Raw genomic sequence first — 14,870 nt, 5'->3', positions numbered from 1 at the left:
AAATAATTTTGTGAAATGAGCAACTTTACGATAGAGAAGTTTTAAGTTTAGCCGCCTAAAAAACTATGTTCCTGAAGTAAGTTACATAATAGTTGACTACAAATAATAATACCTTATATATCTGAGATTAAAAAAATGTTGCGACTTGTTCTGTAATGCAAATAGAAACCTTTGATATCGACTGATTTATGTGTATACTAACCAATCTCTTGAAAATAAAGTTTTATTTCATTTTCACGATTGATTGCAATGAGCTCTCAAGATTTAAATTGTATCTATTAGAAAACGACACTGAGAGACAGTTTAAGCAAAAAACAATACCGATTTAGAGGTGAAAATGTATTTTCTGACTTTTTCATATAAAATCAGAAAATTGAATATTTTTACTTTTAATGTAACACACAATCAATTTTTCTGAGCACATATGAAAGAAATTCTGTCATTCAAATGAAATAAATCCTAAAACCCCAACTAAATACTATATTTAACCCCTTATGCCACAAAACTTACATAACAATTACAGTATTTGCTCCATACATTTACGAAAAGGTACCTTATGGAAATAAATCTAATAATACATAACTACAAAACATCAATCACATTGAAGTTTATCTTTTATGAATAGAAAATATTAATTTACATTAAACTGCCACAAATTTAATTAGTTCTTCGTCATAATAATCTTAAAAAAGACCAATAATTTGTATGTAATGAAAAGGTACCTTGTGGTTAAGTTACATGATGAGGCATGATGATGATGGAACAGTTAGGATAAACTAATAATATTTTGGGGTAAAGATGGTATAAATCGTCTATTTCTTATCAATAATATATTTTGGTTGCCATTGAAGACAAGCGGCATTGAGGTTCAATGACCTCAGATATTCCATAAGGTAATGCGTCGGGTATTGGCATTTTTCAGCAAACCAATGGCTGATTTATTGCATGCGACCAAACTAAATGAAGATTATACTAGTTAAGAAAGACTTGACGAGAGTAACTTTGGTATAATAGCAGGCTACTCGGATTTGTAATGTCGGTCGATGTACGGTTATAATATTTGCTAGGCGCCCCAACCAGAACTGAAATTATCAAATTAGTTTTGCAGAATGCTAATACAGTTCTCTACCAAACTTCTTTTTTCCGTATTGACTAGTTTTTTTGGGAATTTTCAATCTTTTTTCCATAAGGTACCTTTTCGACTAAACTCTGAGACGACATTACTAGGCTTATAACTAACTTATAACAAAAATAAAAACAGGTAAACAAACGTTACGCATTAAGGTTTCAGATCACACAATAAAAAAAAATTGAGTATTTTTTCACCTCTTTACAAAACATTTCATATCTCCGAAACTAGAAACCCTCATAAGGTACCTTTTCCGTGGAACGTCACATATACGTTTTTACGGACACATGCACAACCTGGGTCGCCTAAAAAGGGGCCACTTGGATTTGAAGTCCATCTTGTCAACAGTATAGTTGTCCTTTTTTGACAAGTGGCATTTTAAAAGAGCGAGGTGAGAGAAATGATACTAGGTGCTGCGCCGTCAAATAGAACAATAAAGGTACGTCGACGACGACGTCGCGCCGCGATTCACGCACATAGTCTGGAGGGGGCTTTAGGTATGGCTCAGACTTTCAACATAGATCCGTCCGATGTTTTGATAATGGGGGGATTGGCGGGTCGTATTTTACGCTTAATATAACTTATAGAATATTATGCATGGAAAATGGACGGAGTGTCTAGGTCATGTAGTTATTTAAATGTGACATAAATACCGCGACCAGACGGGTAAATTTTTCGCACAATCTAATGAAATTGACAATTTAATTGTATGGTGCGGTCGCTATAATACTAATTAACACATTCAGTGTCAGCGACGAGCGTAGCCGATAACATGTGAAAACCCAAATGTAGCGAAAAGCGACTACGGACTGAGCGCAGGCCTGGCGGGTTGCTAACGATATTGGCTCCATTATGCCAACACTAGACGAGATTGACGCCAATCAGATTGCCAATTATTCACTAAAATTGTTTAACTGTTTTAAGATTGACTTAAACATATTTTTTACTGCAAAAGTACCCAACAATAATAGACTCAAAGGTACACTAATCGGACATCTCACTCGCACTACAGTAGTTGACGTAGATACTAACGCCACTCAGAAATCTGAAAGTGACGTATTTGATGCGGTCGGTTAATCGTTGTATCATCTGTCCATCTGTCATTATTTTCAGTTCATTTTCATTAGTAAATAATTTCAAAATAAATGGAAATGTTAGCGTGTTTAAAATAATAGTTTTAGTGTGAATTCGAGTCGTGTTAGTCTTAGTGAACTTAGTTTATCTTAGTTGAACAATAAAATTGTCACAATGCCAACGTTTCAGCAGATGCTGTCTTTCAAGAAAGAACTTCTTATAGACGATCGGTATCGAGTTATAAGACGCATAGGCGGAGGATCCTTCGGAGATATCTATTTGGCGGTAGCTGTAGGAGATGGACAGGTAAGTACAGTTCATATTTCAGTTAAAATATTTGTGAAATGCACCCCATTGTGAAACCGATTTTCGATTCGCACAGTTGTCAAAATGTAACCTAGATTTTAGTTTAGTCAAGGATTCAGATATAATTGGGGGTACAGACGCACCGAACGGCGAGATAGAGGTCATAGATACCTACTGTCTAGCAAACAAAGCAATGCTTCACTGCAAATAACATTTTGAACAACTCTTTGTATGGCTCTTATTATTTTCTGATATTCTTATTGATTTGTATGAAATAATGACGGTGAATTTTTGTTTTGTTTCTTTTGAGGATCATTAGAAGGCCACAACTGTGTATACATTAGCCGAAGTTAAATATGTAGTATATAGTAATTAAATATACATTAATAAGAAAATGCCCTTTAACAATATTTACTCTTGTTATTTTATGTGAATCAGATGTTTTGCCTTAAAGTAAAGAGAGTAAAACCTAAACAACACTTGTAATGGCATTAACTTTTGCATTTTTTATTGTAAAAAAATGATATGATAATGAATTATGCAAGAGTTAACCTTTTTGCAATATATACAATAGGTGTACTGATTAATATATACAATAGGTGTACATATGTATTAAATTTTTTCTAGGAAGATGTTGACATGATTAATATGATATTAATTTTGGTGGGTCTATCACTTGCTAACTATTTGTCTGAGAGAGTTCTACACTGGATATTTTAGGTTTAGGTTGTAGAAAAGTAAGTAAGCTTACTCCATACAAAGATAACAATATTAATAGTCTTTTATAATAAGTTTCAACCAAGCTTATAAAAATAAATTGTAATAAGATTAAGCTGAATAAGTATGGAATTCCAAGTGAGTTTTAAACTTATTAATAATGCTTCCCATACAACTTTACAAAATCTTATAAAACAAAGTCCCCTGCTGCGTCTTTATGTTCGCGATAAACTCAAAACGAGTGGACAAAATCATTCAGTTTTCACCTATCAATAGGGTGATTATTGAGGAAGGTTTAGATATAATTTAATTTAATTTATAGCCTTATTTCAGAAAAAGTACTTTTTCTTTTATACTATATCTACTGTTTTCCTTATTCTACATTCTACGGTAACCGCTTCTGTGTGCCTTTGGGCAAAGGCCTCCCCCAATCTTCTCCACTCTTCCCTATTATGAGCTAATCTGGTCCATGTCTTTGTTTCTGTCCTTCCAGCCATGTCTTGGATTGCGTCAGACCATCTTTTGAACTGTCTGCCTCTGTTCCTTTAGTGCCCTCTACGGTGCCAGAGTCTTACAGTTTTGGTCCATTTTTCTTCTCTAATGGTATGTCCAGCCCACTTCCATTTCAGTTGTTTTGTTTTGTATGTAATGTCAGTAAAGACTGTTTTATCTCTTAAATTCTGGCTACTTATTTTGTCTATTCTTCTTTTCTTTAAGATGCTTCTTTCCATGGCCCTCTGAGTTATGCTTAACCTTTTACATTGTGCTTTGGTGAGTACCCATGTCTGGCAGCCATATGTGAAAATTGGTTTAAATATATATTTTATCAAACCATGCATAACTGGGGCAGGAAGTTATAAAGAAAACGTTAGTCTTTAGTGAGCACCTTAAGTTTACTTATTTGTTAATAGCTGGGTCCACACAGAGCGAACATACACACGAGGCAATTTCCTCAGGCACAAAACGGCCAGTGTAGACGTACCTCGGCCGAGGCTTAACCCGGCTAATGGTTAAAATTAGCAGTAGTCCACAGTCACTCATAATTGTCACCCTTTTATAGGCTACAATCAAGAAGCTCAAGAAACAAAACCAACCCAAAATCTACTATCTTGGGTCATTATTGGCATTATTCATATACACCATTCATTTTGACATATCTGTTTGTTTGGTAAACAAAATTTAACAAGGTTTGTCGGGTTAGATCAAGCTAATTTTACAGCGATTTTGATAGCCCAGACTGTGCTAGTGTTATTTAAACCTCATATTAACACTTGCACAGTCTGGCTTATCAAAATTGCTGCCAACTTAGCTTGGTCTAAACTCTAAGAGGTTTGTAATATTGTTTACCTGTGTATTACAAGGTGTGCAATTGTGCATAACACTCATCAGGATATGCTCCTGGTACACTACAGGACTTTCTATAACTAGAACTGATATCCGTTCTGGCCATATACATGAGGACACCATGCTCTTAGGGCTCCTCTACACGATGGCCCAGCGCCGGCCACTCCAAGGGACGCAGCCATGCCTTAGAATGAGATAGCAATATCACTTGCTCCCTCTAACGCATAAATGCGTCCCTTGGAGTGGCCGGCGCTGGGCCATCGTGTAGAGGAGCCATTAGGAGCTTATCAGAGACAATTCAGTTATATGGGCTGTGCGCATTGGAAGGTCACTGCCATCTTGCGGCCTGAATCAGAAACAAACTATACAATGACACTTTACACCAAAGCAAGAGCTGCCCTCTACATATAGTTCACATACGTTTTCTTGGGCATTGTAGGTTCTGCCATCTTGTGGGCTACATTGGAAGCTTAAACTTGACATTTACACTGTGCGCCAATAAACGGAGGGCTCCTGTGCTGCCCCCTACAGTTCATGCACGCTCCCTATATGTAAAAGCTTCATGATTTACTACTAATAGTAATAGTAGTAGCTTGCCTTCAGACAATAATTAGGAATAGTTTAATTATATTATTGCATCGGCCTCCACAGTCACCATTGTCACCAAACCCACTGTCTAGGCACTTGTCCCACCAAGAGCGAGTAAGCGATTAACTATCGGCGATTTTCTCGCCTAAGAAACGAACAAAAGATTAGGATCCTGAGTTAGTAAAAGAGACACATATGGGGCATTATCTATGAAAAGGGACCTTATTGTCGATGGCGCTTACGCCGCACAGCGTCGCGCGGCATTGTATTTTTATCGGAGCATCGTTAATAATAGCGTAAGCGCCATCGACAATAAGGTCCCTTTTCATATATAACGTCACATATATTAATAGTTCATCGCTGGCTGTTCACACTGCCGGCGAGAACACTCGCTCTACTAGTTTTACGCCGCGATAAGATAAAACTAGCTCAGCGGTACTCGCTCGGCGATGCTCGCTTCGTAGTTTGAACAAGTCTGCGACGTCTGCGTGTTCGGCTACGCTGCACCGCCCGAGCGAGTGATGCGAGTAATAGCCCGTCGCACTCGAACACTCGCCTATACCCGAGCGACAAAACTATTGGAGCTAACACTTGCTTCTCGCCGTTCGCCCACTCGTTTCTCGTTTATCGTTCTACTCGTTTATCGCTTATCGTCGGCGGTGGGACAAGTGCCTAAACAGCAATGCATAAATCGTCTGCAGTAGACGATGAATGATGTGATGATGAATTACATTATTTAGGCAATTAAATGCACAGTTTTTTAAACATTTCTTTTATTTTTTCGAGTTTAAATTTAAAATGATATGAATTTCATGCAATACCTATTAAAGTTTAGGGGTAAAGCCTATATCCAAATATAAGTTTGATTTGGGTTGGATGAGAAGAAAATCAATTTTTCAGGAGCGGTAAAACAAATTTGGCACATTTGTTTGCCATTATTTCACGACTAGGTATGTATCCATGTGGACTAGAAAGTTAATTCTTTTTTTATTGAGACGAGACAGGCCTTTTTTCTCTCAATATTAGCACAAGTGGTAACAACCACTTCAAGCTCTTTTATATCAAATAATATCTATTCCAGCTTAGGTTCTCGGCAATCTCGGAACCCTCGCTGCCCGAGTTTAATTTTTTTTTATTCCGAAAGAAAGCTAAATTTCTACTAAAAAGAAATTAACTAGGTCACTTCGCACTGGCAACATTATTGAACTGCCACGTTCAGAAACTTAATTCAATTTCTTTTAAAACGGTCTAACCTTTTTCCATGATAAATCAACATCAAAGGGTTATTGAAGGTTAAAGCTTGAATTCAAGCATGTTATTGTCAAATTAAGTATATTTAACGTTTTCTTGCATTATATTTCCTTTATTGTACATATTTACATTTTCGAAGTTACAGAATCAATAATTTTGCCGACGGCACGAGATTGTATTCAGAACGTACCGCGACGTCCATTCATCTATGGATTCCGTCACAGTATCGTAAAATGTAGCTCGGAATTCTATCATTGTTTTTATTGCGACATTGCGTAATTTAGTGAATTCGAAATATAAATATTGTGCTATAACTGTGAAAAACTAAAAACACCTTCAAGATGTCTTTCATGGTCTCAAGGAAGGAAATATTGATTACTGGAAAATATAAGGTCGTGAGAAGAATCGGTGGTGGATCATTTGGTGACATATATTTGGCGATCAACATCTCAAATGGCGAGGTATATTAATCTAATCTACATGTTTAGACGATACTTTGAGATATGTTTAGTGCTTCCACGCGTCATGTATCGCGTTTACCTTGGCATAGTTGGAGTGGGGGTATAGGAAGCCTATGTTAGCAAAAGCATCGAAAACAAAATAATGTTACTTTGCAGGTGTCATATTTTACTGACGATAATTAGTTACAAGCGCTCATGTGACCACTCGAATAGCCATATGTTGATAGATTTACTTTTCTATTGTCATTTGCATACTTTCTGTTTCTACCTTCAGTATGCGATTTATATACAGATGCGTGAGATGAAACTTTCTCAACGTCTCGGGAAAAGCACAAAAACTGTCTTGCAATACAATGTTATCACTTGTAAGAGGCATTTGATGTGATCTAAGGTGTAGGTAGGTATGTGTAGTAAGTATAAGTAGGTAGTACTTGAATCTTAGAAAATCTTACCACGGCAAAGTAATTGAAGGTTGTTAATTTATTGATCAGTGACCTTATGGTTCTTTAATTATTGCCTATAATTGTTTCGAAGGTTACTAATACCGTAATACCATATGAAGTGACTTGTTGAGCTGTTTGGAAACAAAATAAATATGAACATTGCCAACGGAATTTGCATAAAGTTTTTCTAATGAATTTGTATACTTCTTGTGCTTAGTTACATGAAATTACTTGTTGAAAGAATCAACATGGGTGAACTTCTTAAATGGATATTTAATTTGACTTTTATTTGTATGATTGTGTTTCTGAAGAGCACGAGGCACTTTTTAATTTATCATTTTCAATCACAACTCGATGATATTGTAATTAAATTTTTATTTAATGTATATAAACAAATACAATTTTAAATTTCAATTTATACATTCTATACACCATGGGATTGAATGACCCGACAGATTTTAGTGGTGTATTCTTGACCGCATTTAGAAACTAAAATGTCATGCATAGTTTTTTTTTAATTAGACTGGATATATTCAGATAAATTTTGCTACTTTCCTTTAACACTTTAATGTCTGTCAGTAGGTATGTCTAAACCAACTCACATAGTGGCAGTGTCACAGCCAAAAAGGTGTTTTCACTGAGTTATTGTTATTACAGAAACAATTTTTCATAAGAATTGTCATTAACAGACTTTAGGTAATAGGTGGTACAATCCTCTGACCCATCCATTAGTGTTTGTTTACCATCATGTGATAGTATGCTTGTTTGCCACGATTGTAGTTAAAACAAAAACTATAACTAGAAATGCATAGGTACCTGCTGTTCTTAGCTATTTCTGAGAAAAAAACTGTTTTACAATGCTTCAGTAGATCTGTGACCTACTTTCGTGAGGTATTTTGCTTTTACAGTAATAATCTCCACATTTCTACTATTTGAAAATGATGTTCATTGTAGAGTTGATATTGACATCTTCTACGTTATCATACTTATCTGTATATGTTGATAAAAAGTGATAAGCGTTTCCCGTTTGTTGAAAAAATAAATGCTAATATTAGCACAAAAACATTATTAGGTCTGTTTGACTCATCACTTGCAGATGCATTATACATACTAGTAGCATCATTCGTACTGATACCGTTCAGTAAGCTATTGCCAAATTAAATCATTTGTCCCACTCACACTCCGTTTTATTGCTAGAAAGAGATGAATGATTTTTATGTACTACATACATTCAGCAAATGATATTCAACGAAATATTCAAAGGTCATTTTATTTATTCAAGAAGTAGAAGATAATTGAAAATCTGTATATACCTAAATGTAATTTAATTCCTCAAAATGGTATATTTTCGAAAAATCAGCTGAAATCTACGAAAAGTGGTAGGTTTTTTATATTGTTGATATGGCAACATTCCCGATCCAGGTAGATTTTTTGCTTCTCTTGTAGCTGGCATCACTGCCATTGTGACGTCACGGTAGATAGGCTGACGACATTGTCTCTAGACTTTGATTAAAAATGATTTTATGCAGTTTTCCTTAGTATTTCTACGTCGTATTGTGTTTTTCAATAGTTACAAACCCTAAATTACAAAAGTGTTGTGACAAATCTGCTCGGTGTGATGGATGTTTTATAAATTTAGTGACGACGAGTGATGAAGGCAAAAGAAAATGGCTACCTTCGAACGCATGTTGATAGCCAGGAAACATGTAATTATAGCTAATAAATACAACGTCGTCCGCAAAATCGGAGGTGGAAGCTTTGGAGACATATTTTTAGCAATAAATATCAACGATGGAGAGGTAAATTTCCGAGTTTATAATTATTTTATGTCCTTCGTACATGGCTAACTTTTATGTCAGGCTGTTAGTATTTCGGGGATTTGTTCTTGAAGATGGCGGGTAGGGCGTATTCTTGGCGTATTTACTAGGTGTTTGATGACACACTGTTGTCGTATATGCTCTACAGCTGTGTCGTCCGTGGTTGATTTACGTAACTTATTTGTGCTACCACAATATGCCCAGAGCCTCGATCGAAACCAGTAAAAGTCCTTTGTCATAAAAAATGACTGTTAGTTACACGATCACCTTTATAATCGTAGTTTCTCTCATTATTTTAATGATATTTTCCACATGAGTCATCCAAGGAACATGTCATGTTCAATATCGCAATACGAAAGCCAGCCTCAGGTTTAACGTTGGTATTGCACAAGCCACAATCATAGTTTACAAGTGAATTGGGTCAGAATCTGCATAAGAATGACCTTGTTTCCAAAATATTTCAGTCTGTTTAGGTATTTTTAGCATTAAATCGTTATCAGTGTGAAAAAACTGACTTGTTTATGGCTGTAACAGTAGGGTTTTTGTAGGTCATTCGTTCATACGTAACTATTTGTACTAAAAGTAATTACTGTAATGAATCATATCAACAGAGGGAATTCCGTTTTCTTAACCCCTCAAATATCAGCACTGATAACCCTTATACTACCTAACCCTTATACTATACCTAAGAACTGATGTAAAAAAGTAATGAAATAATCGCAATTTCCAATTTTTACTTATCTCCCAGGTGTTTCTAATTCTTCATACATTTATTTATTTACTTAGTTAACATGCTTAATCAGGTTTTATGGCTAGTAGGTTCCTGTTTCCATGGACGATTGGTTTAATAATTGCTTGTGTCCTGTCACTAACATCTGTCATGGTTCAAAACCAGTTTCTGGGCCTTTAAGAATAGAAGCAAAACATGTTTGTTACTCAGATGTAGCTTTATGAAAAGGATCTGTGCTTCTTTTTGTAAAATTTCAATTTGATTCGTTTTTATTTTATTAATATTTAGGTCTAGATTGTCTATTAGTAAAGGTAAAAATTAATTCTACCATTATATTTAAGATTATTATACCACCACTACCAGGCGTGTCTCACTCCGCGATTTCGTCGCTTTGCTACAGGTAGCTAAAAGTACATCCATTCGGCCCCAATTTTGGGGTTTGCCATAAGCCGCGCGTGGCGCTGTCGCCACCTAGCGGCCATATCTATGCTGATCGTAACAGACGCGTTTTGTTAGGGAGCGAGTCTTCTGTACCTAGTACTATTATTTATTCTGTGCCACTACACAATTTAATTCTAACATTCTAAAACAAATCCCATTTTATATTAACTTCTAGCTACCCAGAGGCCCATAAAAAGGTCTATTCTATTCTAATTTGACTTATCAATATTGCATAATTGTCTTGGGATGTTTTGATGTCTGGATCACTATAGAATTGTCAACAAAAAAATGCAACATACCTAGTTTAATCTCATTTGTGCCAATTCTACTTTTCGGGGACAAGTGCACTGATTGGGTCTTAATGGGCTAAATCAATATTATTATTATCAAGTGCACTGATAAATATTTCAAATATTTATTTTGACAAACCTAAATTGCATTTGTCTTGGCAAATTTTTATTCATAGGTGATGTAGTGTCAAAACAGAAATTATATGTAACATAAAACATGCAATTTTAATAATCTCTCATTTGTACCAAAGAGGCATAAAGAATGTTGTTTTTATTAAATATTATGAATAAAGTTAAGTTTTTTGTTTATTTCTCACTGACCCACCTTGACTCTTCTGTTTTGTCCTATGTTTGACTGGTAGAGAATGCCTACATTGGCATTAAGTCCGCCTGTTGTACCTAATATTTTTTATATGCAATAAAGTTTAAAATAATATATAAAATAAGCAAATGGTGTCTTGTTTGTTGTAGGAGGTAGCAGTGAAGGTAGAATCTATAAAGGCGCGACACCCCCAACTCCTCTATGAAAGTAGAGTGTATAAGATGCTCCAAGGGGGCATTGGAATACCACACATAAGGTAAGTTTACTATAAATAATCAATTTAAATCAAAGGTTTTATTATCTTACCAAAAAATGCACAAACTATTACTTAAGTATCTTCAGATAACTTTTATAGTTAATTAACAAAAAAAAATGCTCAATGGGACTAGCATAATTTTTGTGACCCATGACTGAAACTGAGGTGAGGTGGGGTTGGGAAACTTAAATGTGTGTAATGACATTACTCTCTCTATCTGTATACAAGTTACATATAATATTCCCATATAAATACAACAAACATAATATGTTTAATTATTCACCCAATAATGGAACTTTCTAAACAATATTCTGCTGTGCTATCAAGTAGGTTATCTATCAAGCACAGGTCATTAGCTATATCTATTAGTATATTAGTAATATTATGAACAGTATCATAAAGTACTGGGCCATTAGTATCATAAATATCATACTATTAACTTCGACTAATTAGGTGATTCACTTTTGTTCAGTTTCTAAGGTATACTTGAATCGTTTTTGTTATTAAACATAAGATAGGGTAACCTCATTAAGTCAATAATTACTTGTCTGTAAATAAAGTAGTTAATAAAATAAAATCTTGACAATGTAGGTATATAAATGTGCCAAGGTTAGGTTAACTTTCAAAAACTGCATGGGAAATTGTAAAGGCTACTCGGGCCTAGTGCATAAACAATATAATTGTACTGATTATGCATTTTTCGGCAAATTACTTACCGTGTCTGTTAATAAATTGTACCTGGGATACCATAGTAAAATTGTTTTTGCTATGGTCATTAATTTCATCTTAGTTTTTTGATTGATTTACTATTTTTACTGGAAAAACTTATCAGAACTATAGTGCTTTATATGAAAATTAGTACTTTGTTGATGAAGTATCCATCATCTTTGCGTTTTTTTTAAATTATTACATATTTTTGCGGTTTAAAGTGCTCTTGCATTACAAGGATGGCTTTGAAGGTACTGTTACAAATGTTTCACTATCCACCATTAACCTTTCATCTGTGTGTGGTTGACAAAAATCGTAGGTTCAATCCTCAGCTGTGCTGTATACACGGTGTAACATGAGGAAACCGAATAATTTTAACCACGCATTTCTGGGGTCAAAAGAAGTAAAAAATGTAATATGAGTTTAGGTCAATTTCGCCAAAAAAAAAATTTTTTTTGTTTTATTTTTTAAATTTTTTGAATGTATATGTTCATAAAAAATAAATGTTATTGGTAAACTTGTGACTTAAAATTGATTTTTCCATTTGTTTTTCGTAGAACCTACTTTTTGCAAAGTGTTACTTGTCACTTTTTGACATCTATCAATAAGGATATTTAGACTACGTCCCATAGCAGCAGCATCACCATCAAAAAGGCCTTTTACACTATGTAACAATAAAAACTAGTATTTTTTTCAATTAATAATATCTCTGAAACTAGACGAATTTCAATAAAGTTTATAGGACATTTTTGTCTCTAAATATGATCAGGAATACGCTGTTAAAATTATTCGGTTTACTCATGTTACACCGTGTAGATAGCAGAAAAAAATCATTGAAAAAACATTGCACAAAGATGTCTAAACATCGGTGAGGATCCTTAATTCCTTATCATACACTAACAAGAGATCAAAAAGTTCTAGTTTGAGTCTACTAGGAATGGAATCAAGTTTTAGTGTAGTATCAATAGTCTGACGATGTGTTTTGTTTCAGATGGTACGGCTACGAGAAAGACCACAACATCCTCGTGATGGACCTGCTGGGTCCGTCCCTCGAGGATCTGTTCAACTTCTGCTCGCGCCAGTTCACCATCAAGACTGTGCTCATGCTGGCAGGTCTGTGATGTGTGGACCTATGTCTCTTTTTTCAAAATGTAAAAAAATCTTAGACCAATGTTGGCACAGTTGCAGTCTGTGTATATAGGTACCTACTATAAATTGATAATAAAACAATCTATACAATTTAATTAAGATAGTCTGGATAAAAAATCTACATTATAAATACCTTTTTTTTGTATTTAATACTGTTTAAATGTTTATTGATTCATATATCTTCTCTTCAAAAAATTTTAACAAAAATAAATACACATGAATCTGCTTTTGGTTTGAACATTAGTTTTATGACATAATTAGCCTAGTTGGCAGTGACCCTGCTTACAAAGTTGGCGGTCGATTTGCGTGGGATTGTACCCACCCACGTTCATTTTAGGCATGTTGGTAATTTCTTTTCACATCAACAGACCAAATGCTTGGCCGCGTGGAGTTCATACACTGCAAGTGCTTCATCCACCGCGACATCAAGCCGGACAACTTCCTGATGGGCATCGGCCGCCACTGCAACAAGCTGTACATGATCGACTTCGGCCTCGCCAAGAAGTTCCGCGACCTGCGGTCCCGCGCGCACATCTCCTACCGCGAGGACAAGAACCTTACCGGTGAGTGTCACTCTTGTTAATGATCAGCCAACATGACATCAAGCCGGACAACTACATGATGGGCATCGGCCGCCACTGCAACAAGCTGTACATGATCGACTTCGGCCTCGCAAAGAAGTTCCGTGACCTGCGCTCTCGCGCGCACATCTCCTACCGCGAGGACAAGAAACCTTACCGGTGAGTGTCACACTTGTTAATGATAAGCCAACATGATACCGAACCAGACAACTTTCTGATAGGCATCGGCCGTCACTGTTCGGCCTCGCAAAGAAGTTCCGCGACCTGCGCTCCCGCGCGCACATCTCCTACCGCGAGGACAAGAACCTTACTGGTTTAAATTTGAATTTGAGTGTCACACTTGTTAATGATAAGCCAACATGACATCAAGCCGGACACGTACCGCCACTGCGGCCTCGCAAATCTTACTTAGTCCATCTACTACCCACCTATTGGATGGATTATTATAAGACAAGTCACGGTCACCATAGGTATATTGGTTTATTCATGTATTTGTTGTAACAGTTTATTTTAGTTGAAGTAAACATGGGCTGTTGTCCAAATAGGGCAGGATACTAATGATTGATAAAAAAAGTTTCGTTAGGTAAAGTCTATGAAGTGTTGTATGTTGGCCATAACATACATAGTTGGAATAATCATTGTTTACCAAACCCATTTTTATAAATGAATATTCATGCCAAATAGCTATATTGACTCGTCCCATAGCTAAATAAGTCATACTCTTTCAGGCTTAGCCTGTCACTGTTAGTTAATCATACGCGACACAATTTACAATAAAATGTCATTAATCATTTCAAAGTGTTCACCGTGGGCGCAGAGCCATTTTAAAATAAACATAACGTTTCTACTGTAATTATAAGTATACATAAACTGACAACCCTTAGCTTCCCCCACTTCCATGACTAAGAAATGGCATGATCGCAGCCCCTTATGGCCCCAATAGCAACAAATCGTTATGTTGCGTGTCCGCCCCGTCGCCATGGTTACGAGAAGGCTTTACTAGTAAATAGATCGATTCACAATGACGCGTGACTTTCAGCGGTAACTTTTTAGAAGTTTTACAAATACTCAGGCCCTCTTGCACCATCCCACTAACCCGGGGTTAAGCGGTTAAATCGTTAATTTAGTATCAAATTGTACTGTTAAACATGGCAACTCCAGGTTTAACCGGTTAACCCCGGGTTAGTGGAATGGTGCAAGTGGGCCTCATTCACTTAAATTGGAGGAGTATAAAGACTGCGATAACATGCGATGTGACGATAA

The 14,870-nt window shown here is 35.8% G+C and overlaps 1 protein-coding gene across 4 annotated transcripts in view; it reads left to right on the top strand.

The window, feature by feature from the left end:
- The first annotated feature begins 2,243 nt into the window (after positions 1-2,243).
- The window catches only part of LOC134675196 (casein kinase I-like), a 31,725-nt gene continuing 19,098 nt past the window's right edge, over positions 2,244-14,870 (top strand). Inside the window, exons 1-4 of one of the 4 annotated variants that reach the window (XM_063533403.1) lie at positions 2,244-2,509; positions 11,063-11,169; positions 12,869-12,990; positions 13,395-13,589. In XM_063533403.1, coding sequence (XP_063389473.1) covers positions 2,378-2,509; positions 11,063-11,169; positions 12,869-12,990; positions 13,395-13,589 — 556 coding nt within the window. In that variant the 5' untranslated portion in view covers positions 2,244-2,377. Of the gene's footprint in view, positions 2,510-6,603; positions 6,871-8,754; positions 9,113-11,062; positions 11,170-12,868; positions 12,991-13,394; positions 13,590-14,870 lie in introns of those variants that run through there. The other 3 variants (XM_063533404.1, XM_063533402.1, XM_063533405.1) reach the window with 3 other exon arrangements.

Source organism: Cydia fagiglandana, chromosome 21, assembly GCF_963556715.1.
Source record: "Cydia fagiglandana chromosome 21, ilCydFagi1.1, whole genome shotgun sequence".
Classification (NCBI taxonomy): domain Eukaryota; kingdom Metazoa; phylum Arthropoda; class Insecta; order Lepidoptera; family Tortricidae; genus Cydia; species Cydia fagiglandana.
Note: the sequence above shows the minus strand (reverse complement) of the source record. Positions and strands in the feature narration are given on the sequence as shown.